At 43.8% G+C, this 27,155-nt stretch overlaps 1 protein-coding gene across 6 annotated transcripts in view; it reads right to left on the bottom strand.

Annotated features, from left to right (window-relative positions):
* Window positions 1–502: 502 nt before the first annotated feature.
* Window positions 503–27,155, bottom strand: part of NPAS3 (neuronal PAS domain protein 3) — an 865,567-nt gene continuing 838,914 nt past the window's right edge. For 4 of the 6 annotated variants that reach the window (XM_040476899.1, XM_040476901.1, XM_040476902.1 and 1 more), the window contains 4 exons: window positions 25,541–25,647; window positions 10,445–10,592; window positions 6,763–6,887; window positions 503–5,020 (listed from right to left, as the gene is read on the bottom strand). In XM_040476899.1, coding sequence (XP_040332833.1) covers window positions 3,660–5,020; window positions 6,763–6,887; window positions 10,445–10,592; window positions 25,541–25,647 — 1,741 coding nt within the window. In that variant the 3' untranslated portion in view covers window positions 503–3,659. The remainder of the gene's footprint in view (window positions 5,021–6,762; window positions 6,888–10,444; window positions 10,593–25,540; window positions 25,648–27,155) is intronic. The other 2 variants (XM_040476900.1, XM_040476905.1) reach the window with 1 other exon arrangement.

The following is a 27,155-nucleotide window of genomic DNA, read 5'->3' as shown; positions in this document are numbered from 1 at the left end:
TCTGGAGAAAGAAAATACAGATTTAGTATAAAGAGAAGATATAAACAATGGAACAGTTGGTTACACATTATAGATCGTAATAAATGAAAATATCGAGTGCATTTTCAATGATTAATGTATGGAAACTGTCATCACTTACTGTGCATTAATCAAGAAAAAATGCACACTTGCCATAGTGGTTAATGTGCAGGCCCCTTGTTCAGCTTTGATAATGTGCATAATAATGCTCGGTATGACAATGAGTTGGGGTAGCTGAAAATTTAGGATGGTTGCAAGTTTGGTGTAGTATTTGGATTAGCATCTTAATCTGTGCCTTGTCAACCTCATCATTACACAAGCCATGCATTTTTTTTTTCCAAAACTAGCAAAAATATGGATGTATCTTTTTTTTAATCATTTTTTTTTTAAAAAAATCAAGAGTAATGACCAAGGTACCTGCTTAAACAAATACTACCAGCATTCATTAGTTAGGATGGTTACATGTAAAAGAAATGATGCCAGATAGTAACAAATCCAAGAGAAGTTTATTATGAAAATGGCACCTGCGGATGAAAAAATTAAGTTACATAAAGACAACCATGTATGTGACATGTATGAGAATCTACAAAAGTATAAAAAGAACCCTGTTGTAAATGAAGTATGTACATTTCTGATTTGCAGCATTATCAATGGTCAATGAAAAAAAATGTTTCAAAATAAGCCAGGCACTCAGGAAGTTAGGTCCGGTTAGCTTCACACAAAACAAATGTACCATAGCTGTCGCTTTGTAATGTTTTAATTTTTCTTTTCATATATATTGTAGAGTTGGTAACACTGCTAAGATTTTTACGAACAGAATATCCCTTTCCCCATTATTCAGCTACTTGGCACCAGTCTCCTCATAAAAGTTTTCATATATTTGTACAAGAAATAGTTAAAAACACAGACACAGTCTTCACAGGTAATGAAGTGTTTTTTTTCATTTTGTAATTTTAAACACTATGGATTTAGACAGCAGCTGTGATTATCTGTTAGTTTAAATCACCAGAAATCATTTTGACACAACACAGAAACATTTATAAAAGGAAAAAAAACAAAACAAAACAAAACAGCTGTCTAGCTGTTCTTTGTAGCTGATAGGTGCATTCCTTTGATTGTTCGATAGCTAGAGTAGAGCTTCCAAAATTAATCTTTAAATATCATGACTGGCTTTCTTCACCTTCTAAACCTACTTAAATCCTTCAAGTAACGTCCCCATTAAAATTTGTGGCATTTCACTTCTTTTAGTTATTATTCCACAGTGATGTGGGCCCAACTCATGGAATCACAAAGGTCCTAGAGGAAACCACTCAACACAGTGATATTCAAAGGACAGCCGAATTACTCTATTAGCATTGCACACATAAACAAATATATATGACAAGTCTATATTCCGTTATCCCCTCCCCTGTTGTTTTAAAAAAATGTTGGTTGACCTTTGAAATAAGTTTCTGTCTCACTGGTAATTGCTTTATGTATTGCTCCATCAGCCAACCTGGAAGGAAACCAAAGAAAAGCACCCATTGCTTATATAGGTAGAGCACAAGGGACTCTGGGAATGTTAACAACTGAGGCTATATGGCATCAATTTATTTAATATATCTGAGCATTATTCTTCAGTGCTTTGTGTTGCACTCCAGAAGAAAAAAGTCATACCCAGAACTCCATTGTGGGAAAAAATGGCTCCATTAACCTTGAGCTAGTTAAGAGTCTTTTTATCTCTGAGAATGAAAAAGATTTTGGAGAAGGCGGGGGGAAGGAGAGATGGGGGAGGGAACAGGGGGAGACAAGAGAGGGAGGAAAAGAAAGGAAAGGTTGGGAGAATATACACCAGCAAAGCAACAGCAGGAATTTCAAAAAGTGAAACGGAAGATTCACAGACAGTAGAAGCAGCATAGGGTGACATTACAGAGGAAGGCCACCACACAAAAATCACTAACCCCCAAGAATCACTGATTCACTAGGACTGCAGGAATGGGACTGTACCACTCCGGACTAGAGATAGAGCACAGAGAAGACAAAGGACAAAACAACTACGTTAGCTTAGTATATACTGCATATAGAAACACACATTGAAATTGCAATGGGACTGACAGCCAAGGACACGTACACATTGCACACGTTACAGTTCTCACATCTGTTATTAGATGCCTTAACAAACAGCTGCCAAAAATGGAGTGGAAGAAGAATTTATACTCGACAGTCATTTGGAGTGTTTGACACTACACTGATTTCTGGCAACAAAGACAAAATAGGATATTTTTTTCTTTTTCTTTTCTTTTTTTCCTTTTTTTCTTTTTTTTCCTTTTTTTTTTCTTTTTAGTACTTAATGTGCGGTTTTCAGTTGCAGTTATGTTTGAAGCTTATTAACCCATTCTTTAGTTTTAAACCTTACCGGTTTCAACCTAGAAACAAGAGAACCAAAGGGGAAAAAATTTTCATCAAATCAAATCAGTCCCCTAAAATGCAACCTTTTTTTGTTTTTTTTTTTTTAGCAAGAAGTGATAAAAAAAAAAAATCAAAGACATGTTAAATATCCTTTCCTTCTTTTACTCTGAAGTGTTACTGAAGTTGCAAAAATTAGACTCAGTTAGACTGAGAAAAGGGAAAAAAACAAAACAAAGCAAAACAAAAACCCAGATCAACAAAAGGCAGTATGTACCCAAACTGCTCCTCAAATCAGTTTGATTGAGTTTTCCAAAAGCCCCTTTAAAAAGGGCTTTACTGACCCATTAAATTTAATGTGAGGCTATGTTTGTTAGTTGGGAGGTAAAAAATTTTAAGTCCTGCAGCAAACGTTAATGAGGGCTTTGTCTTAACTAACCAAGGAGACTGCAGCAGCGGGACTCCAGACCAGGACAGAACACGTTATTATTATTATTTTTTTCCCCCAAAACCCAGCCCAGGAGCTGCATTTTGTATGAAGACATTACAGATTAATAAATGATAGCACCATGGTTTTAGAAATTAAGTTAATGTTTCAGTAATTAACATTTAGTCCAACTTTTTTTTTTTAAAACATTCTAGTCACAGGCCAGAAATTAAGTTTAAGAACCCAAATTATTTTTATGTGCAAGTAAGAAAATCTTAAAATCTTAACCATAAAAAGAGAATTAAATTCTGCATAAAATTCTAAAATACTATCCCCCCTATCTTTAAAGGAATTAGGAACCAAAACAAAAAACCACCCCATTTCATTTGACTTAGTCAAACAGGGCACATTGTTTATGCTTGTCTCTTTCAATCTTGATCATATCAAGATCTTTAGGAAGAAAAACCCAATGGTTGTCACTTGAGAAATCTCTTGACCACAAGACTGAGTATTCTATGGCAGAGGCATATACAACATTAAAGACATCTTAATAAAGATGCAAAAGGAAAGCAAAACAACCCAACACACATCTTAGAAGGAGACAAAATGGCAGGCAACTGGTCATCTGACTCTCGGAAGGCGAAAAATAAACATATCTTTACAGGAAAGAATAAGTCAAGTTAAAGAAAGAGGGGGTGGAATGGGGGCCGTCGTGGTGAGAGAGGACGCTGACCTGCTCGAATTCAAAGTGCTAGAATTAAAAGGTCTAAACGAAAACGCCGATCGACGATGCCTCCGGGCGGAGCCCTGGCCCGCGCTGGGCGGCGCCTCAGTCCTCCTTGCGCTCCAGAGTCTGTGCCGCATGGATGCCGTTGCTGTAGACGGGGAAGGGCAGCGTGGAGAAGAGTCCCTCGGCCGTGGTGAACACGTTGCCGGCGGGCATCTGCGTCAGGCTGGCGGCGCTCACGGCGCCGCCGAACGGTCCCGACATGTTGAGCCGGTGCACGTGGTGGTAGAGCATCTCCATGGGCGTCTTGGGGTCGAGGCCGAAGCCGGGGCTGTTAACGTCCACGAAGTTAACAGCGTGCGCGTTGGGCAGCAGGTTGCCCTGCATGGCCAGGGTCACCTCTGCGGGCGCGTAGCGGATGGTGCCGGTGGTGTAGACCCTCTGCGCGGCCGTGCTCGTGGCGGCCAGGGTCCCCGTCACCCTGTGCACCAGCGGGAGCACGACGTTGCCCGCCTGCAACCTCTGCAGCGCCTCCAGGTCCCCAGTGTACAGCAAGGAGTTGGACGCGCTGGGGCCGCTCCCGCTGCCGCCGCCGCCGCCGCCCCCGCCGCCCCCTGGGTGCTTGTCCCGTGGGGACGCCGAGAGGGGGGGCGACAGCGGGTCGGAGGCGACGGGGGCCAAGGCCGCAGTGGCCGGGGCGCCGAACTGAGTCTTGCGGGCGGCGGCGGCGGCGCCGTCGGCGCCAGGCGGGGTGAGGACTGAGTCGGGGATGGCCACGTGCAGGCCCCCGCCGCCCCCGCCGCCCTGCGGGGACGGGAAGTGCTCCGAGCTGGGGGGCTTGGTCATGCTGTAGGGGGACTCGTTCCTGGAGATCTCCCGGTTGGGCGGGTAGTTCCAGATGCTGCTGTCGTTGTCGAAGTTGATGGGTTCCGAGATCTCCGTCTTGATCTTGAGCACCGAGGCACTGTTGGGGGAGGACAGCAGCCGCGGGGGCTCCACCAGGCCGGCGTCCAGGCCGCCGGGGCTCGACGCGCTGGACAGGCGCCGGCGGCTGGCGCTGCCGCCCTTCTGCCGTTTCCGCCTCTTCTTGCGCTTCTGGTGCTTGCTGGAGGCCTGCGCGCCCGCCTCGCCCGCGCTGTCCGAGTCCTTGGCGCTGTCCGACGTGAGCGACTCGCAGTTCTGCAGCCGCAGGTCCGACTCGCTCTCCACGTAGCGCTCCACCTTGATCTGCATGGGGCCCAGTGCGCCGAAGCCGTCCTCGCCCGCCTTGGGGTTCTCAAAGTCCGAGTGCTCGAAGCTGTCGTCGCTGTCGCGGCTGTCCGGGTTGCTGGAGCTGTGGCCGTCGTCGTTGCAGTTCATGTCGTTGTCGCAGGCGTTGCCCGACTTCTTCCGGTCGGGTTCCGGGTCTTCGCTGTTCTCGGACTGATTACCCTTCTCGTCGGACTTGGAGTTCTCGTTGTCCTCTGCGTGGGGCCAGTGGCCGGAGGTGGCGGCGGCGGGGGAGGAGAGACAAAAGACACCACATTAGCAGGGCAGCGTCCGCGTCGCACGTGCTGGAGGTGGGGGGCAGGGCTGGGGAGGTGTGTTGGCCCACCTGAGCTGTTCCACCACCTTTGCTACCTAAAAGCCTGGGCTTTCTCTCTCTGGAGGGCCTCGATTAGCTGGGCCTTTACTCAAGAGTGTGGTTCAGAGACCAGCGGCACTGCATCACCTGGATGCTTCTTTCAAATGCAGAATCCCAGCTTTCCACCCAGGCCTGCTGAATCAGATTCTGTATTTGAACGAGATCCCCCGGTGATGGTTTAGCACATTAACATTTGAGAAGTCCTGCAAAAATATTCAGGGAGTCAGGGTAAATAACCTGGAATAAGATGTCAGTGACACAGAAACATGATGGTATGCAAGGTGACTTTCTACAGACGTCGGCCCCTTCCGTTGGTGAATATTTGTTCATTATTGAAGACCACACTCCCTATTCCTAAAGTTGTTTTTCTCTATAGCACTTAGCCATACAGGGAATCAGATGGTGCTTATTTTCATTTACTTTGATCTCGTCCTCCAACAAGAATACAGGCTCCACGGGGCAGGGAATTTTTGTTTTTGTTTTGTTTTGTTTTGTTTTGTTTTTTGTTCCCTGCTAAATACTATGTAAATAAGAAGCAGAGCCTGTCTATTCCAGAACTTCTGCCCTAGGAAAGAACTTTCAAATGAATGCAGTTTAGGATAGGGAAACAATCAAGATTCTCTGTGCTTTTCATATGGGCTCACAGGCCTGGAGAGCATGTGCCCTAAAGATGGGGGGGTCGGGGGTGGTGGGGAACCCTAGCCATCTGGCACATTATAGGGAGAATAGATTTTCCCAGTCACACGACTCAGAAGATTTAGGGACAATGCTGATTTTATAGCTGTGCTGTGATGCTTTCGGATGCAGCCTGCACTAGAACTTGGGCGGATCACGTAACTACTTCATTTCCGTGGAAGACGGTGGGTTAGAAGAGGCTCAGGCTTCTTTGCAGCTGTAAAATTCTGTGAAGTTCTGTGCTCCTTGGCTCTAAGTGTGCCTGTGGAGCGGGGGTTGGGGGTTGGAGGAAAGGTACATTTTTAAATTAACTTTCTTGTGTTCCAAAGAGCTACTCAGGGTACTTTCCAAAGAGTCGTTTACCAATGTCATTAACTACCTGCTTTGGAGGCTCAATCCCAGCTTGGGAAGCATGTGAATATTTCGGGTTCGAAGCTGCAGGCGGTCTTATAGGTAGCAGAGATCGTGCTGCCTCTGCTTCAGGCAAAGAGGCCAAAGCTTACCATGGGGTTAGGGCATGACTCCTTCTGTGTGGCCAGTGGAGGGCTGACATTGAGTGATTGCTCAGTCTCTCTCTGTATGTTTTTGTGCATACAGGCATATTGGGATGCGTGAATTGATGTGTATAAATATATACCTTCACATACATATGCTTATATATACAATATATATGCATGTATATATACCACATGCATATAGGCATACATCCATGTGTGCACATATGTATGTGGTGGTATACTGATACACATACCTATGTGTACAGAGAGTCTATCAACTTGATGTGACATATGTCTCTCTATGAAATTTAACAGTTGCTCTGCTCTGATGGTGGCTGTCTGGCCATTGCCCACCCCTCATGTTTGGATAGGCAAGCAGTCACTGCAGAACATGGAGAAGTAGTAATACCTGTAATACCTGAGGTATCTTTAGAGTCTGATTCAGAGTCAGATGTCTCCGAAGATTCTGAAGTTTTCTCTGGCAGATGGGGGAGCTGTGCGATATCCATGGGTGTGTCCTTGTACTCGGGGTTACTGCGGGGGAGGGAGGCATTCGTCAGGAGGGCAGACACCCATTCTGCATGGTTTGCTTTTGACCATCTTCTCCCCACTTCCTTGCCCCAAACTTTTGGAGTTTAGAGAGTTTAAAAGACTGCACGTGAAATCATTTCTCTGCTCGTTATGGGACTTTGACAGGAGCTTGGATTTCATGTGCTGGGGTACAGCCGCACCCTGCTACAATGACTGAATACCCAAATGCTACAGGAAAGCCACTAAAAAGCTTTTAAATAATCAGGTAGCACTGGGGGCCAGGGAAGTGTGCCGCTTGACATCCCTCCCATCTAACACCCGGGCCGGGGGGGGGGGGGGGGGGGGGGGGGGGGGGGGGGGGCGCGCGGCGGGGAAGGGAGGCTGAGAAGTACTCTCAACTATTCGAATCTTCCTATACCTCCTGGTGTGCCCGATCTTCTCTTGGGCTCCTAATGAGTCCGTTGCCTCAGTTCCCTTGTCTTGGTTCCTTGATGGAGCTTCTCAGCTGTTGAGATGGCTCTAAAGCAACTGATGGGGGGGGGGGGGGGGGGGGGATGTGCGCAGAGCCCTCGGCGCCTAATGATCTGACAGATGCACAGGTGCACCTTGGGATGCATGGATTATGGCTACCGAACTGTCAACACACCCATTACAATCACATTTTCAACTGCTCATGTGGTGTTCACCTGTGGCTTGTTAAGCTGGAACTCTGATTGCAGCGGGGAGGGTCCTGGCGTGAAAGAGGCCCGAACAGAATGGCTCTACCCCCATTTGCACAAATGTGCTTAATTCCTGTTCTATTTTTAATTCAGAAACAAGCCTCTTCTGGAAGAGAGAGCGTGTTCGGCCAGTGTGAGTTCATTGTCTGAGGGCTGCTGTAATCTGAAGCCACAAGGAAAGCCTCTGGCCTCAAACCTGCAAAGTGCCGCTTCTCCCCTCCATGATGGCCCAGCCAACCAGAGACTTACAATACAGGATTAAGGATTCATTTGTCAGCCTCTAGTGAGATTGCCGTATTGAAGGGTCACTGTTTCAGTAACCACGAACACTGCCAATCGCTGGGAGGGTCGATTCACTAAGATGGATCATCAGGCACTTACTCCTTAGCGTGACTTAGCCTCAGTAGCAGAGTTTTCTGTAGACAATCAGATGAGGCTAATGGTGGGAAGGTGGCCTTGGCACTCAGGCCGCCTCTGAACACTGTGGAGTCTGTAATTCTACCAACATGCGAGGGAGTAGGAACAAGACTGGCGGAGCAGTCATTTCAGAACAGGGAAGGACCGTGTTGTCCTTCGGGATGGACCCAGAAGTGAGGGATTCTGAGAAGGAAGAGGTGGCCTGAAAATACTGCTCAGGGAAGAACAAAGAACAGGAGTGTGGGAAAGAAAAACAAACTTCAGTGAGCTGCTCTTGTGCTAATATGCAACAGTCGCTATTTTGCCAAGGCCACGTGCTTTTCTTCTAGATCTTGAGTCTCTAGAAGTGATACCAATGAATGGCAGACACGGTGGGAGTTTTCTCTGCTAAAGCCCCTCCGTATTAATCTCCTTTGGTCAAGATGCCTTGGGGCTTCCCGAGTCACTTGTCCCTCAACTTGCAGCCTTTCATTATTGAACTCAGGGTGAGTCTTGAGGTCAGCCGGGAGCTGTCTACCATGTCTGAGATTGAGGCTCTTGAGCCTGAAAACTGGTCTTGGGTACCCAAACTGCTTCCTTCCTCCCCCTATGGAACTAGACGGACTAGAATCACCAAACACTTAGGTGCTTGTATCATTTGATCCCAGGCCAGATCAGTGGTGTGGATCCACAACTGCACAGACTGACGCCTCCTTAACCCTTCTCATTCCCTCCATTTGGGGGCAGAGTAGTCATGAGATGGATGAGGCAGTAAGAAAGATCCAGATGGAAAGATATCTCCCTGAACCAGAGTGACAAGCATGTAGATGACTTTAGTAACCTATGTTACATCAGCATGGGGGACAGGTACCTTGTAGTCTGTGGTGCCCCTGATAGTACTGTCTGATTTTTAATAATAATGGGTCTCCTTGGCACAACACCATTTCTGACTAGCAAAAGAATGTTAATGCCACAATACCTTATTCTGTTTTCTCCCTGGCATGTGAGGTTTTTGTTTTTGTTTTTGTTTTTGTTTTTTTATAACCTTCTGCATTACACATAGCCACTGTTCTGTAAACCTCTTTGTAAAACCCATCTTGAGCATATCACAAACACAGGGTAAAGCGTGCATGAAAATCAGGCCTCAGAGAAAGCCACATGAAATACACATACTTGGGCCTTTAGAGAGAATTAATGTAGAGGAGAAGAGGTCAAAAAAGGAAAGAGAAAGTAGATAAATGAAGACTCTTTTAAGTGGCGCACATTAAGGCCCTCTCTAGAGCTATAATCATTAGTGTCTGATTGATATGCTATTGGTAGCAAGCACATTCATGCCTTCAAGTCCTTGCCCTCGTATGCGAACACGCTCTGAAGGGTCAGCGTGCTGACGAGCCACGGTGGCCAGCATCTCGGCTCCATTTGGCTGTCTCAAAGAAAAATGGGATTCAGGTACTCCCTGTCTAGATTATCAGCCAAAGGGCACCAACTTCCATTCATAAGACCGATCAGAGGCTTTCCTACTCGGACCGCGTGTGGGTCCTGCTTGGTGGCTTTAAAGCCAAGAGGAGCTCCGAACTGGAAAGACAGTAGTGGGAGGGAGCCAGGCCTAGCATTCTAATAACCTCAGGCCAGGATTGGTGGAGAACCTCCCAGAAATCTTGCGGCCCAAAGCAGACCCCCTGGGGCCGATGCCCTCTGTTTTCTTTTTGCTAGTTGGACTCCAAAGGCAAAAGTAGGGCGAGGAAGGAGGGAGAAATGGGGTTGTAGACTAGAATTTAGGAAGCTGTTGAGCCTGGCTTCATTCATGGATGTAAACGCGAGGGCACGTTAAGATAGCAGGGAAGGGTGGGCTCACACAGCATTAGGCCAAAGGAGAGCGCCTTTGTTTATATACTGATGGTGCCTTGATTCTGGAAAAGCAGCTCCCTTCGCTTACCAAAACTTGAATGCCCCAGGGAATCAGATGCTATGTAATCTGTGTAAGGCTTCCAAGGGGATGGAATATAGGAGGCAAAGAGTGAACCCTGTCACTTCTTCCCCATGCCCTTTTGCTTAATCTTCTCAAGGACGGGAATGCATGAATGTAGGTTCATGCGGTGGGGAGAAGGTGGTGTTTTCTTGGATGCTTCATCTGTAGGCAAAAGTCTGCATTTGTTTTTTCTTCTAGCCTGAACGTTTGTGGGGAAACCAAAGCAATGTCTGTAGAGCTGCCCAAATGTTGACAGACCAAGAATTACTGATAATTTTGTGACTCTGCCCCGGAAGTCCCCTCCAACATAGCTCTGGTCTTTGCATATGTCTTTGAATCTTGTGGAAAGAAAAAGCAGAAATTCCACATAATTCCGCACCAGATACTGCCAAAAGATAATAAAACATGTCAGCTATTAACCACGGGCTGCATATTTTATAACTGACACAGAAATGAAAAAGAATTAGAAAATATACCTAAGAAGATAATTCACCCAGATGATATTCTTCTCATTTGCGTTCTTGGCATTAATAGCTATGGTGGCACTAGACTGTATCCAAATATATCCTCCATTCTTCTGCATCCAACGATAGTACTTCGTCACACACTGGCCCTTATTCAGCACTGGGGGAAGAAAACAAAACAAATGGAAGGTATTGTGTATTAGGACTGGGACCAAATGATAATCATCCCGGTAAAACCGCCAGCTTAGAAAGGGGAGGTCCCGCACTAATCCAGGGGTGCCCTTCTGTATGCCTAATGTATAATGCCATTAGTAGGACAAATAAAATCAACAATTCAGTGGAGCGAGGGTTACTAGCATTTGTAGCAAGACTTTATTCCATTTTGGGCAGCCATGGTGTGAAGGAAAGAATAAAGGGACTACAAATCTTGTTGGCTCACAGAATACCTAATGTGGTGTGGATATTGTCAATGGGTTTGACGTTAGACACTAACAAAGGAAAATTTGTATGTGATTTATTCATAGCTGCGAGGTAGATCTCTTTGAGATTCCAGATACTTGAATGGTTCCGAAGATGCTTCACCCCTGTCTTTGATCATTTCACCTCAGTGCAAGCAATATCAACCAGTGTCCTCACACATCTGTTCCTTTTGATCTTGTCTAGCAGAATTTACAGTCCATGTATGAACAAAATTTACATTGGTCAGTCAGGGGAAATTCTGGTGAGACTTTCCTGAATGTTGGGACAAAATAAATTCCCCGACCAAGTCAGAGAGAAGCACTAGCCTGAGGGAGGCACAGAATTGACTTGGCTAGAGCCAAACAGAGTGACAGCTCCACACAGGCTCTGAAATATGGCCCCAAATGAAGGAACAAGTAAAAACAATCAGTAATGTGAAACGGTGCCATTAAATACCCACTGAAGGAGAGCTTTAAAATGCAGATGTTAAAAATGATACTTTAACCAAAATCTTGCCAAGTTGAAATTGATTTGATTTGTATCTGGGTACTCCTGAGCTAGTAAAAGGGGAAAGTGCAGTAAATCATCCTCAGAAATAAAGTGCTATGGAAAGGAATGGTTTAAAAGGATGCCGGAAACGTGCAAAACCTGCTGTTATTACTTGGCTAGGAATCTCAGCAACGCCACACCCCCGAAAAAGCGCGCCAGCTGGTTGGCCACTAGAGGGCAGTGTGCACTCGTCCACGTTGCCCACTTTTTGGCATGTCCTTGTCTCCGTCTGCTAAAATGAAAAACCTCTAACTGCTGTAATAAATTTGGCTAAATTAGCTGCTAAATGGTTATCTCAAGTAATATGTATTTGCATTAATCATCTTGCTCTAAACCAGAACAAGCCAGAGTCCTAAAGACGTAGTAAATTCATATTGTCCATTTAATTACGGCTAATAAGTGCTTCATATACAATAGTTTCATGAAGTACATTTTGATTTTTTTTGGGGGGGGGGTTGGATGGGTAAAGGGAAGTCACTTTGGAAAAGAGCTGTGTTTTAAGGCTGTTGAAGCTCATCCGTCGTGTCTAAGCCATTCCTCCTGGCTCCAAAAGTGATCAAAAATCAACCTGCCCGTATTCTATCCATAAACATGTACACTTCGATGTTTTTCTCCCAGTCTCCCCTTTTCTCACAGTGCATTGAATGGGTGGTTGTAAAATTTAATAATTACGTCTTAACAGGTGCTTGAAAAAAGATTTGCTTCGATGTGTGTTTCAAAAAGTGGCAAGCACTATTCTGAAACTATTCAACAGTTGAGGGTATTTTTAAGGCCCGGAACTGTCACACCTTCTCTTGGTGGCGGGGCTCCACAGGTAGCATTGTACTCTTCTTGTGTCGGCAATTGTAAGTTCTGCCATTCTGCATGCATGGCTTCCCAGGCTACAAAACTGCGTGGTGAAGCTGAAAGCAGTGAAATACTAACTCTGCCATACAGCTCTTCTGTCAAACCGTTGTTGCATGCAACAAGATGTGCTTTTATTCAAATCCTCTCAACCTGGTTAACTATTAATAGAGGAATGACGGGTTATGAAATTCTGCCCCCTATTTTCATGGAGAAAAACTTCTAGCACCCCAATCAGCGGTTGGTGCATAATTCTATCTGCTGTGTATCTGGAGAAAGGAAGAATTTCAAAGGGTTCTAGGATTGTTGACGAGGGAAAGAGACTAAGGAGCCCCTTTTTAGAATCCCATGAAGAAAACACTGAGGTGGTAGGCCGGAGAAGCCCAGCCCGTCTGGGGATTGCGGTCTGGGATGTGACCCTACATAGGCAAAATTAAAAAATTATCCCCAGAACCAGACTACAGTGCACAGAAAGGGGGGCAGCGTGAGAAAGGAATTGTAAAGTTAAATGAGAATTGGCAGGATCCACATAAAGATTACCCCCACCCCCATTCCTTATAATACCTTCTCTTACTTAAAAACAAACAAAGAAACGAAATCTCAGTTCTGAAATGCACAGCCAGCAAAACATCTGCCTCCTTGGTGGGCTCCACGTACGTGCTGTGAAGGGGGCTGAAAGACTGATGAGAGGGTGTCGTCTTTTGGAGTGAAGGCAATAGGACGCTGGGTCTGATTAAAGTGCATCTGTTTCCTGAGAATAAACACAAATATACTAGGGCCCGTGAATCCATTAATGCAGCCTTCATCACCCAGGCCAAGGGCTGTCTAGCAAAGAGAGGAGATCGAACTCAGAGAGGCAGGCTTGGTAGGTCTTCATGTGCGGAAGTGGTTGTGGAAGGACTGACGGGGAAGGGTGGGCGCCCCCTCAGGCTCCTTGGAAAGTCAGGCAGCTATGTGAGTGCCTTCATTTGCTGTGGTGAACACCCCAAAGCAGGTCCAGGAACCCCTCGTGGTCGACTGAAGAAAAAAAGTCTGACCTAATCCGTTCACTTGCCCTGGGCCAGCCTGACAAAACCAGTCCTGAGAGGTAAAGGTCCATTCTGGCCTGGACACAGATTATGACTGTTTCCTGAAGATGAGTGTTTTCTGAATGAGACCTCTGTGTGTCAGTGGGAAGCTAGATAGTGAGCGACAGGGCACTGAGTTAGCTTCCACTATGGCAGGAAATGTTGACCAAAATATTGCCCCAGTTGTTTTTGTTGTCCAGGAGGTCCCGTAAAAAGAAATATCGATGGAATTTTGCTTCCTTTAAAATGAACAAGGAGTAATTTTTGCTTGGGGCTCCGGAATATAAATTTATGACTTTGGGATGAAGCTTCTTGCTTTAAAAAAAAAAAAAAAAATCTTACTGGCAAATCAGTTGGATCATTCCAGCTGCGCCAGAGGCAGGATCTGACAGCTTTTTCTGAGCTCATGTGGTCCTAATCAGCTCAAGAAGAAAAGCCACCTTGGTGCCAGTTTGAAAGAGATTTTTAGTTTGTAATAAATTAGACAACTTGAAAGACACAAAAACTTTTTCACTTCTCTTTAATCCAAGGGCTGTTTTTATTTGTGAGTTTTAGCTTTAGATAACTGAGAAAAATGAGAGAATGTTTGTGTCAGGTTATTTCCTGAAATCCCTTTTGTGGGGAAAATCCAAAGAGCGTATGATGTAAGTTACCTGATATGGAAGTCCTTAAAAAAATAGCTAATTGCCCCTTGAAAAGAGATACACACTCAACAGACCAAAGACCTGAGGAGTAAATTCATAACACTGTGCTCAAACTATAAAGAGAAGAAGCACAGAGAGAAAGAAAATTTATTTACGTGGATCATAGTTTTCATTTTATACCATGATATGGTCTGAGTACTTTTAACACATAACCTGGCATCTGCCCTTTGAGTTATCCCAAAGTTTGCTTTTGGATATCCAAAACTTTTGCTAGAGCAGCCTGTGTGTCGCTCACTGGATTCACTGATCACATCTCTAGATGTGATTCACTTACAACATCTCTAGAATTATGTCTTTAAAGTTGTACCAGAGGAACCGGTCTTTCTTTAAGGATCTCGCAACATCTCAATGGCCTTTTCTGAGCTCTTACAGGGCAATCATGAAGATGCGGGGAGGATGGGTGCAGTTTTTCCCAGGTTCGCTTGCAATCTCGAATGTTCCCGGGCATAATTTGGAGCGCCTCTGCTACCACGCGAGAACTTGTTTCTTTTACTCTGAAGTCTAGGGCAGAACCAATCACTCTCCGTAGCTGTTGCTCTGAGGAGAACCAAGAAGCGGTCATCCGCACCGCCCCACCTTCCAGGCCAAAGGTGCCTGTGAGTTATAGACTGTGCTCTTCAGAGGACAGAGGTGAGCCCCACATTTGTGACAAGACTGTAACAAAAGAGACTTAGCTCCTCCCGGTTGAACTGCTGCAATCCTGCTTGGTTGGCAATTTTCGGCTATTAGTGTCCAAATATCACCCACCCCTAACGGTGAAGGGAGTGGCAAATACAGTTTAATCAAAAGAAAACTGCAGAGAACTTCCAATTTAGGACACGTGACCTGTTGTGTCAAACACACGCTTCCCCCTTTCCCTCCCCCAAAGGCTGGATGCTCAGTTTTCTTGAATATTGTTCAAAAATGTCACCTGGTCTCTTGGTTTGAGCTTCGTGGCAGGCGTGCAAGAAATGTTGCGCCTGTGGAGGAAAACTCCTCTCCCCGCTAAACCTGACGGACTCTTGCTGAAGCGCACATCCATGGCTCAGCACACAGTCACCAAACAGAGGGATTTCAGTTTTCCTTGGGAAAACTTTGTCCACAGAAATAGACCGATGATTGAAAGGACATAAAGGAAGCCTGTGTCTGTGGCAGGAACATAATTCTGTTAGTAAATCAAAACAAATCAGTACAAGTTTGCCTTCAGAAATATGGAGAAAAAAAGAGAACATGGTCCCTTCCTGTTGGGCTGTTCTACCAAATCAAAGCCAAAGATTCTACATAGTGAGTTACTTGTGTCTTCAAAAGAAGGAAGCAGTCTAATTCGGTTTGAAGAGGAGATGAACACATATCAAAAGCGGTCTTTTAGCGAAGTGTCTCACAAAAGGACATTTTAGGGGTTTGCATATGCATTAAAAAGCTGCAATACTTGGCGTATTCAGGTAAGTATAGAATAAATAGGAAATGGTGAGATCATCGGAGATTGCACACTTCACATTCACACAGCTGAACAAAGAGCTTCATTATCGTCATGGCGATACGAGGACGCATCTGCGGCGCCATTCACCCCTCCTGGAGGTACCTTCATCAGTGGCTGCAGAGAATGGAGAAGGGAGAAGTTCTTCTCTCAGGAACTCCAGTGTTATTTCTGAATTCACTAATATGGAGGGTGTGCAAGTAAGGGGGTGTGTGCGCTAGAATCACGCTTTCGACTTAACACCCACAGTTGGGTGCTTAGCTGTAGCCACTGGTTTTCTTTCTACATTCACAAAACTGGCAGATGAAACATGAAAAAGAATACTGACTCTTTAATCTCTGCTTCTCCACCTAAGGCCCAAGGCAGGCTGACAGGGAACTTCATTCTGGAAACAGGACTTTTTTTTTTTTTTTTTTTTTTTTTTTAATTCTGGATTACTTTTTCCTCTGCTTTTGAAAACTGTGGGCTATAGGGGAATGAACCTGACATAGACTTAAAACAGGAACAAGTTTCTTTATCTAAAAGTTATAGTCCTTGATGCTTACAGGAAGGTCATTTTCAAAACCCACAGGAGAAACAGCATTAGAGGCAGAAACTGTGCATGAAGCGCTTTATTTACTTGCAACACAGACCGTTTTTCATTTGGAACTGCTCATAGGATCAACCAAGGCTTTGATGCTGTGCAGACTTTCCTATAGATTTTGCAATTAGTGAGTTAGATGTCTTAAATAGCAGACATCCACAAATTGGTTTTCAATGTGTGTGTGTGTGTGTGTGTGTGTGTGTGTGTGTGTGTGTGTGTGTGTGTTTGTGAATCTCTGTGCTGAGCAATATTTGGTAAAGTTTAATGATATTTGGTGCTTAACGTGAGTTACGAGCTTGAGGACAGAAGACCTGTGGATGTTCCGTGAATGACGATGCATCATCTATGGATTTTCCCCCTAATACACTAATGACAGGCCCTGCTTGAGTTGCTATCTGTGTGATTTATAACCTCAGAAGAGTTTTTTTCCTATACCACTGCCAATTGATAGATTTTTATTAACTGTTAATATTGAATCATGCAGAGAAAACTTTTCATTGATTTAGGACCTGTCAATTTGTTAAGTTTAAAAAATAAATTCTCCTTTTCTTCATGATAATGTACTGAATTGGAGACCAAGCCTTTTAAACACTGATGGTATCATGTTCTAGGACAGGAAAAATCAAAGTGATGGTTGGCATGAGTGACATTTGAGATCTCAGATTTTTTTTCAAGCTTGCTTTCAGTTCAGCCAGAGTTTCTGTACCACTCATTCCTGCCCTTCTTGACCTAAAGTAGTCAGGGACGGTATTTCTTAGCCCTTATACTTAAAAATTTTTTTTGGTGGGGATTTGCTATGTAAAGGGAAACAGTGAACTCTTGAACATGGAAATAAGAAAAATTTACAGCTAGGAAATGAAGGAAATGGTGGATTTATTCACTCAATACTCCTTTGAGTGCCTACTCTGTGCGGGGCACTGGGGGATCTCAAAGTAAGCAAAATTAGGTGGTGGCCCTGTTCCCCTTTTAGCCTCAGTCACGGTAATTCCATTCCTTACCAGTGATTGGTTTAGGTTTGGAATACGGTGAAACGCTGGACAGTGAGACCCACAGGGAGGTCTCTCTCTTGTTGGGAATTAATGGGAAAGTTTCCTTTATTCTGAAAAAAGGACTTACCTCAATGTGCCTTTCTATGGGAGACAGATAGTTGGCATTTTCACTAAGAAACTTAAAACCGTGGTCACTCTTAGGGCAAGTGGTATGGGGGTCTGACCTGGCCTGGGTGAATCTTTTACCTCCCTTTAAAAATGAAGTACTGGCAAGGTTAAGCTGGAATGTAGGCAGAGCTAAAAAAAGGTAAAAGGATGAGGTTGGATCTTAGATTTATTTTATGTCTCTTGTGGACCCTGTGTTTCTGGATGGGGTTGGTTTATGAAGCGCACTCAACATCTTGAACAAGAGATAGGTGAGTAGTGAGGCATAGGTACACAGAAACCAATGTTTGGTAAAAACAGGAGTATTTAAAGGAGCCCAGACAAGTTTCATTTGTTCACCTATGGTGTAGATTTTCAGAAACCGAGATACTTGGTTGTGAAAACGTTACAGATGCTCCCCTGTAGCAGGGTATCGTTGATTGTCCACTGGACAGCTATTCTTTTTTTTTTTTTTTCCTCCCAGTGTTATTTAGAAATAATGGACGTACATCCCTGCGTGAGTTTAAACACACAGCATGATGGTTTGATTTACACAGATGATGAAACAATGATTTCAACAGGATCAGCTAACATTCAGCTTCTCATATAGGTAAAATAAGAAGAGAAAGAGGGAGAAAGGAAAGCAATGTGCTCCTTTTGAACTCTTAAGATCTACTCCCGACAACTTTCCTATAGCTCCTGCAGCAGTCGTCGTGTTGCGTATTCAACGGCTTTTCTATCACTTCTCTCCCAAGTCCCAGGGGGGACGAACTTTGATTGTTTAAACCAGTCATGGCAATTCCATCTGGTGGGTGACTCTGGCATGGGCATTTGATGAAATGCTGGGCAATGAGACATAAGGGGGCTCCTCTCTCCTGGAGGGCCTCTAAGAGTATTTTCTTTCAAGAATGAACACAAAATAGTGACTGACCCTTTCCTGACTTTGGACATTGTCTTGTGGGGAGCTGGTGATGGGCAGTGCCACAGCTGTCTTTGGGTCATAAAGAGAAACTTGAGACGATTACAGAGAAAGCTGAACTCTTTTTTGCCTGGGTTTTCTGTTACTTGTAACCGGATACATTCTAGTTGATGTGCCCCACCAAAAATTCTAGGAAGCCAGAGGGGATGTGGAGTTCATAAAGAGGTTCAAATGACCTGATCCTTAGTTAACACTAAATTAATGTAAAAACCACTGTAATGTTTATTTTTGAGAGAAAGAGAGAGACAGAGTGCAAGCAGGGGAGGGGCAGAGAGAGAGGGAGACACAGAATCCGAAGCAGGCTCCAGGCTCTGAGCTGTCAGCACAGAGCCCGACGTGGGGTTCGAACCCACAAACTGTGAGATCATGACCTGAGCTGAAGTCTGGCGCTCAACCGAGTGAGCCACCCAGGTGTCCCAATGTAAAAACCATTGTATGCTAAACACTTATACAAATTAAATCCTTATGTCACTCATTTGTGTTAAACAAGGAAAAGTTTGAGGTTTTCTGAGATAGTCAAGGTATCATTAAATCAACGTTTTAAGGAAAGTAGTTATAACACATATAATGGGGGGTGGGGAGAGAGGGGGCACCTGGGTGGTGCTTGGGTGGCTCAGTTGGTTAAGCATCCAACTTTGGCTCAGGTTATGATCTCATAGTCCTTGAGCCTGTTTCACATTCTCTCTCTCTCTCTCTCTCTCTCCCCCCACCTCTTGTGTACCCGCACCCCCCCCTCAAAAAACAAATAAACATTAAAAAATTTAAAATAATTAAAACTTACAATGGCATCTTGTTCTTAATTTTGTATAAAGTACAAGAAGTAATGGAATTCATCTTATTTAGGTTGATTTAGGTTAAAATGGATGTTTTAGAAGTTGTTTTTTTTTTTTTTTCTGAACGTGTTTTATAAGAGCAATGGGTCATTTTCTCTCAAATATCACGTGTTTCCTTTTATGGTAATAAAAGCAGCTACTAATTGAAATAGTAATAAGGAAAAGCCCAAGGATCCGTGTTAGGATTTCATTAGAATAGATGAGTCCAATTGAAGTTCTGGCTTACTTCCTGGGCAGAGAGGAAAGATCGTGTGTGGTATCATTCTGTGTCCTTTTCTTTTTCTTTCTTTTCTTTCTTTTCTTTTCTTTTCTTTCTTTCTTCCCTCCCTCCCTCCCTCCCTCCTTTCTTTCTTTCTTTCTTTCTTTCTTTCTTTCTTTCTCTCTTTCTCTCTTTCTCTCTTTCTTTCTTTCTCGTTTATTTTTTGAGAGACAGAGACAGAGTATGAGCTGGGAAGGACACAGAGAGAGAGAGGGAGACACAGAATCTGAAACAGGCTCCAGGCTCCAAGCTGTCACCACAGAGCCTGATGCGGGGCTCGATCCCATGAACCATGAGATCATGACCTGAGCCTAAGTTGGTTGCCTAACTGACTGAGCCACCCAGGCACCCCATTCTGTGTCCTTTTCTATGCTCTGGAATGTCCCTGACCCTACACCTCTGCCCATCTGCCACCTTGGCTTCTTGCCATCTTCTTTGAAGTTCCAGGGAAGATATGCTACCTCTGGAACCTCTCGTCCTCCCTTCCTGCCCCCCATCTCTGGGGTTTCAGTGTTTTGTTTATACGTCTCAACAGGAGCGCCTGGGTGGCTCAGTCGGTTGAGTGTCCAACTTCGACTTGGGCTGTCATGATCTCACGGTCCGTGGGTTCAAACCATGCGTCAGGCTCTGTGTTGACAGCTCAGTGCCTGGAGCCTGCTTCAGATTCTGTGTCTCCCCCTCTCTCTGCTCCTCCCCCACTCATGCTCTGTCTCTCCCTCTTTTTCTCTCTCTCAAAAATAAACAAACATTAAAATAAGATAAAAAAAATATACATCTCAATAGTCCTCATTTTATGCCACCTTTCCAACATTGGTTGTTTTCATGCTATCGTCCCTACTAGTATGTAAGCTCCCTGAAGGTAGAGACCACATCTTAGTTATTTTTGAAAACTTACTGCAATACCACAAAGCTATACAGTAAGTACTCAGAGATTTTAGATGAACTTGAACAGGGGAAATTTTTGTATTCACATGTACAACAAGCACATGGAAAAAATGTTAACCTGGGGAAAAAACCGAAGACCTCCTTTTGCTTACATGTTGATGATTACTTCCATTTATACTCTCTTGAATATCAGTGGAGAAGGCTGATACCTGACATCTTGGTAAAGAAGTCCTTCTCTTTATCAAGTGATCACATACTTGTTTCATTTGAGCACTGACTGAGATACCCTCGGTAGCCAATTCCCTACTTCTATTTTACTGTTATTCACAAGATTCAGCCAACTGAAGAGGAAAATAAAGCCGTTAAGATTGTTCGTCAATTTGTATTTACTTCATGTAAGACAAGAATGCCTTCTAAATGCTAGTATAGTCCATCCTTCTCAAACGTTAACCTGAATGGGAGTCCACTGGGGATCTTGCTCACTGCAGATGAGGATTCAGTAAGCTGGGGGTAGGCCTGAAATTCTGCATTTCTATAAACGCAGGGGACCGAGGACACTCAGCTGATAGGCCCTCGCTGATCTCTGTTCTCTGCCTGCCTTTAGACTGGAAAAGCCAAAATCCATACTTCCTCAAAAAGAAAAAAAATTGACATAAAATAATACTGGCAATTCACTTCTACATAAAAACCTGACTTTATTTCTTCTCCACGTGAGCATCTTTTTTGGTTAATGGACAGGCACACGACGTGGGCTGACTTGGCTTCTGAAAAAAGTCTGACACGGTAGCTATTACATGTATTTCTTTTCATGGGCATTTCCATATTCATACGGAAGAAGAGGAAAAACTCATTTGCTTTGGGAAAAAGTCCAACCAATGATCAGGTTGCAGCTAAATCCCTGAAGGCCCAGCCCCGAAAACGGCTAAGATCGAAAGATAGAAAAAAAAAAGTCCCCTGTGCTATTTGCACTCGGCCCACCCACCAAACTTTGTGCCTTCCTTTCTCCCTTCATTGCAGCTTCCTTTACTGTGTGCAATGGCTGCATACCCAAATCAACAATTAAATTCCCCCTTTGTTTGCGTGGCAGATGACAAATGCATGGAGGACATCTTGTGTTTCCGAGGCAGGCAGGGCACTTACTTTGATTGATGCTCGGTTGTGGAAAAAAATGAGCTGGGAAGGAATTACAATGGAGGGCCTGCAGACTGGAAGGGGATATACTAATTAGTCCTGCATTAAGCAGTCGGCTTGCATTTGGCGATGAGACGCCTTCAGGAGGGAAGCGTAGGGGTTATTGATGCAAAACAGCATGCATTGCATTATGCCAGGTAGCTGTGTATTACTTTTGTCAAGAAGGATAAAATTTTGTAATTGAGAAATAAATGCTTAGGCTACTGTATTTTTTTTCTTTTTTAACATCCTCCAAATATATTGGGCAGCCCATCCTTTTGTAATTCAACGAGATCTTGTAGACAAGGCAGAAGTCCTTCTTTCTTTGTGAAATAACTCTTATAGAGTTTCTTCATCCTGGTTAAGGTTCTAGGAAGGGAAAACTGCTACCAGTTCTATACTTTCTGGCTCCTTTTGTCTAAAGTCCCACGGCTGCAGAGCCCTGAGCCTTGCTAGTGGAGCACGACATTGTAAAGGGAAGTTTCTCTCTGCCACTCTTTCCAGGTTTTAGAAACATTGCCGATTTGACCTGGAAAGGACCCCAGGGGTATCTCAAGACAAATTCAGCAACTTCTATAGACATTAAGAGGGATGCAAAACATGTTTCTCGGTTCGGTTTAGCATTTGTGGTTTGCCCTTCTATTTTGGGCTAAAGGCAGGGCGAGAGTACTAGATGGCTGCACTAGCTAACTGGGATTTGGGACTCTGAGGAGACCTGATTGGTCACCTTCAGGCCAATACCTCCTGAGCAATGGAGAAGTGGAGAGTGTGATAGACAAAGATGCTCAAATAATTGCTTATATGAGTAGTTTAAAATTCAAACCGTGAAATGGTGATTTGGTCAATTTGGCTTGGAGAATCAGTGAAATTGGGTTCAATGACTCCAGTAAGGTGGCGTAAGGGAAACAAATCAGAGGGGTCTTTGGTCACAGTGAAAGAAGAGGGCCTACAACCCCCTTGGTTTTAGAATCCCAGTAGGATTTCACTCACCCACCATGTTGGTAAGGATAATGCGATTCTTACTGATTCTTTATGTGGGAAGCTAGTGTGAACTATCGGGCCACTCATGTTAACTTGGTGGGAGAGTGAGTGGTCCGGAGTTCTTGGTTCAACTGATGAAAGTTGTCAATTCCTGATGGAGCTGAGATTCCCCCTCTACTTTTTTTATTCTAGAGACAAGTTCATCTATGGATTTACAGATGCCTAAGCTAGGAGAAAGATATAAGTGATAAAAATAGCATTCTGAGTTCTCAAAGACTATTGAGTCTTTTATTTTAAAGTTTTATCTGTAAACCGGAGTGTAAGACAGATATCAAGCTATCAGAAATATCAGATGGCTAAAACCTGCCTTTCATGCACAGAAACAGGAATTGTGCCAATAGCTCTAGGAAGAAAAGCTAAATAGTTAATGTAGTTTATTTTTTAACCACCCCTTTGTTTTAGAATTCTATCTTATTCCTGAGCCGATTCTCTGTCACCATGACCTTCTCCCGCCAAGAAGGTACAGTTGAGGCATCCTTCAGTAATAGCCTAGGGCTTTGGACGAGCAGGATACTGCACTGGCATTTTGCCTTTTCTTCCAATGTTTACACAACCAAGACTTATTACATGCTCTGTCATTTTGTTACTGGGCTGGCTTTGGTTTGAGAATTAGGTAAACATCAGACATTCCATCACACAATTTTAGACTCAATCTTACTTTATAATGATGTTAATGTTTATTGTACAAAGCGAGATGCATTTGTATATTTTAGCATTTTATTTCAGTCACAGAATGCAAAACCTGACATTGGCATCAGTTTGATTTGTGTGTGTGTGTGTGTGTGTGTGTGTGTGTGTGATTGAAGATATTAAGCACTACAAGAACGTTGAAATTTCAATCTGATTAGGATCAAAATTCTTCAGGATCAAAACACTCCTTTTCCTCCCCCTACAGTTTTACTAATTGTGTGCTACTTGACATTGTGGAGTTATTCCACAGCATGATAGCTAAATATGTGAAGTGTATTTTACTGTGCGGAATTATCAGCTCATTTTATTTGTTTTTCATGTGTTTGAGGTTATTAAAAGAACTTAAAATTAGAAGTCGTGTGTATGAGTTGAAAGAGTGAACTCAATCATTGTTAGTAGGCTAAATCATAAAGCAATAGCCAGTATGTCAATATCAAGTAATGAAAAAAATCACAGAATTTAAAAGCATACCTTCTCTGTTTATTAGTTGGCAAGATACCAGAAAAATTAGGAGACTAGTACAATAGTGAATGGTGGAGTTGTTTATTTTCAGCACTCTCAAATTATTCTGGTTACTGAAAATGAGATAAAAGTAGATTGGAAAGAATGGCATCAAACATATTTGTTGGAGACCTCTGCTTCATGGGAAGAAATGAATTGCCCTAGCTCACTGTTCCTGAGGAATTGTGTTTCTTCAAGCTGTAAATCAAATCCCAGAGAGATAGCATGACGTTTTCCAAATAATAACTGAGGATGACATAGTTCTTTTTTGTCAGCATCAGGTTTCTGAAGTTAGACCTCAATTAAGAGTCCAAAATGAAAAAGCACCCTTCACCCCCCACACGCATGGTGCATGACAGTGTCCTAAAAACAGTATATTCATTTTTAAAGTCTGGATCTCTGGCATATATCGGTCCAAAAATGTATCTATAGCCTCCTCCAAAGATCCTGATTTTTCTCCATTTTCTCTGAATTCCCAGCTACAAAGAACCTGATGTTTCTTTTCAGGAAGCAGCATCATTTTTTTCCCCCAATTAATTGAAGAGCCATCTGCTTCTGCGATGCACAACACCCATTCATTCTTAGCAACAAGTGTGTTCCCCAAATCCCTGGTGTGCAATACCAAGGCACGCACTCAGTGTTGGGAGTAGAATCTGCTGGAGAGCAGCCTTGCAGGCAGGCTTTTCCCAGAGACGTGATGTATACAAAATTTGACACTGAACTTGGTCCCACATCAGTGTTGCTAATGCACGGTTAAAAGGCAGTACAAGATGCTCACACTTCGAGACTTTGGCGGGCTTACTGTCTTGCCATTATGCTTTTGAAGATGCGAGTTTAAAATGAGCAAACAACAGCAAAGGGCAGGACAGACCTGAGACAGCTCTCCTCAACCATGGCAAGAAAGGAGGGGGGGGAGGAAGTAAATTACAAAGGCCACCCGGCTAGCATTTCTACATAAAACCTTGACTGTCACGCTGTAGTATTTCATTGGTGGCCCCTTGCCTGTATTTAAAACCAGAGTTCAAAACTGGGTTTAGAACATTCTAGGAAGATGAGCTGGTTGGGCCCTCATCTTTAAGGAAGACTCTACTGATTGGTCATAAAAAGGACCTCTTGTGGGAAAAGGGGCAGCCTCTTGCTAAGAGGTTCAGTAGTCTAGTGCCTTATGCTTCATGGGATTGTCTGAGGCCCTCAACACACGGTGTAAACCACCTGGCTGAGTGTGATGAGGAAAAGCTGCATGGGACCCGGTGTGGGAGTTTCTGCTTGGACCTGGCCAGAACACCATGGGTCCTTCTTTCTTCCAATGCCAAAAAAGGTACCTTGGGTATCAGCTTGTGAGTCAGGAGCTGGGAACCAGACTCAAACAGCTGAGATGAGTTTCCCTCTCCTGGGAGTTGGGAGCCGGAGGGAAGTTTTCCTCTGAATAACCCTCTTTCCAGAAATACAGTGAAAAGACACTGCCTTTGAGAGCTGCTGTATCCACACAACGTGCTCTGCCACTGTGTCCCAGCTCCCCTGGGCCTCAGTTTTGCGGTTAGTCGAGTAGGAATTGTTAAAGTCTCTGGTCTATTTGAACTTGTCTTCTCCCTTGTATATCTTGAAACAGAGACCACACATTTCAGAGTGGTACTTGCTCTCTAGAAAATGAAAGGGTCAAGAAAGCACTTACGACAAAGGTTTTCCCATGGCTTTATGGGAGAGAGAGCACAAGAGAACACAAAATCCCGTGTGAGGGCCTAACCATCCAGCAATTTCTCTAGGCCTGAGGTCGAGCTTTCAATCTAATTCCCACACAGGTGGAAGTGATGTAGGTCTCACTTTTTCTCACTGTGTGCTGACAGTCATCTCAAATGCACACGGGAGACACGAAGGGAAAAATCGGCACTGAAACCAAACAAGCATCGGAGAGCGATGATGCCAGCCAGGCTGTTCCCTCACACAGGAGGTACTTACGGTCCAAGTGACTGTGCCTGATGCCCTCGACGTCTTCGGCATGGATGAAATGGTAGCATCTCTTCCCTACAATGTCTACAGGGGTCAGATCCATATAATCGCTAATCCTGCAAAGAGAAGAAAATAGGCTGGAATTCAGAAAGGGGGAAGTACAGAAATTGTTCAATGACTTAGAAACACATCTACTTACAGTTTTCATTATACTACGGGTACCCACGAGGGCGTGGAACTTGGAGGGAAAACCCATTACAGACAAGATTATTTCTTTAACGGACAACAGACTTTTTCAAAAGTAGGAAATGTACGAGATGAAGCAACTGTGTTTAAATAATGAGACAGGTTTTTCTTTCTTTTTTTTTTTTTTGGCATCAGAATACACATTTAGACAACATAATTCCGTGAAATTATTGAGAATCAGTAACAATACAAGATCCTTATTAGAAGCCAAGATAATTCAAGGTTACATAATAAAATAAAAACATGTTATGTTTATACGGAATGATTAGAGACACCTTTCATTTAAACAGATTGGTCTTCTATTGGGTATTTCCATGAAAAAGGGCTTCAGCTGCTTCTTGGCACAAAGTCCAAATTGGCATTCAAGGGATATAATTTAAATGCTGAGACATACAGATGCCTGGGGGTATTATCTTTTTTAGTCTTAGTCATTTGGGAGCTCTGCTTTCACTCCTGGCCCTTTTAACTGGTACTTTGTGGTGGATTCCACACAGAAACTTTTAAACCATTTCAGCAGCTCTTCCAGGCTTGTGCTCGACAGTACGTGTGTGTAAGCCTGTGTCATTGATTGTCCAGACGTCAATGTCCTCGGGCGGGAGCACAGAAAAAATGGAACAGAAATTGGAAAACATGTCGGAGGAATCTGCCTGATTTACACAAAGACGTCAAAATGTTTATTCTCCTCCTCCCTGTCCGGGTACAGGCTGGTTTTGGTCAGTCCAAAACAGAATCTATCTTTTGTTTAATGTATGTTCTTCACTGTCCCCGTGCCTTTTCTGGTTTATGGCTTACAATGTATCCAAATAGGAAGTGTGAGGCTTTAGAAATGACACATTTAAGAAACCTATGAGATCACTGTTGGAGAGTTCAGTCTGACCCCGAGGGCGGGGAAAGAAGGAACAAAACAAAAACAGCATAATGTGGAATATGATTAAAATACGCTACCAGTGAGTGAACGTCTCAGTGTCTAATATTAAACATTAAGTAATATTTCTGGCCGAACAAGAATTCTTGGTAAGATGAGACTAAGCGGGGCAATATAAAGAATGTTTTTTCAGAACCCCATGGTTTTCTGGTACAAAACAGAGTAGTTGGTGTTTTCCTAAAACCATTAGCTGCTTTCCAAGCACAGTTTACACCCCCTTCCTGCAAATGAGTGAACAAAGATGTCATTAAAAGGCCCTCGTTGGCGTTTCTGAAATTTGCCAGCTCCCTGAAAACATTAGATGTTGGCTTTGCCTGCGGCTGCGCTAAGGAATGCAGAGGAGAAGAATGGTTTGCAGAGGGAAAAATCGGCACTGAAACCAAACAAGCATCAGAGAGGGAGGGCACAGGGCTTGAGCTTCTAGTTAGCGATTCCCTAATTAAACAATAACCC

This window comes from Herpailurus yagouaroundi, unplaced genomic scaffold (genome assembly GCF_014898765.1).
Source record: "Herpailurus yagouaroundi ecotype Mexico unplaced genomic scaffold, PumYag 141, whole genome shotgun sequence".
NCBI lineage: Eukaryota > Metazoa > Chordata > Mammalia > Carnivora > Felidae > Herpailurus > Herpailurus yagouaroundi.
The sequence above is the reverse complement of the archived record's forward strand: the minus strand, read 5'-3'. Positions and strand labels throughout refer to the sequence as shown.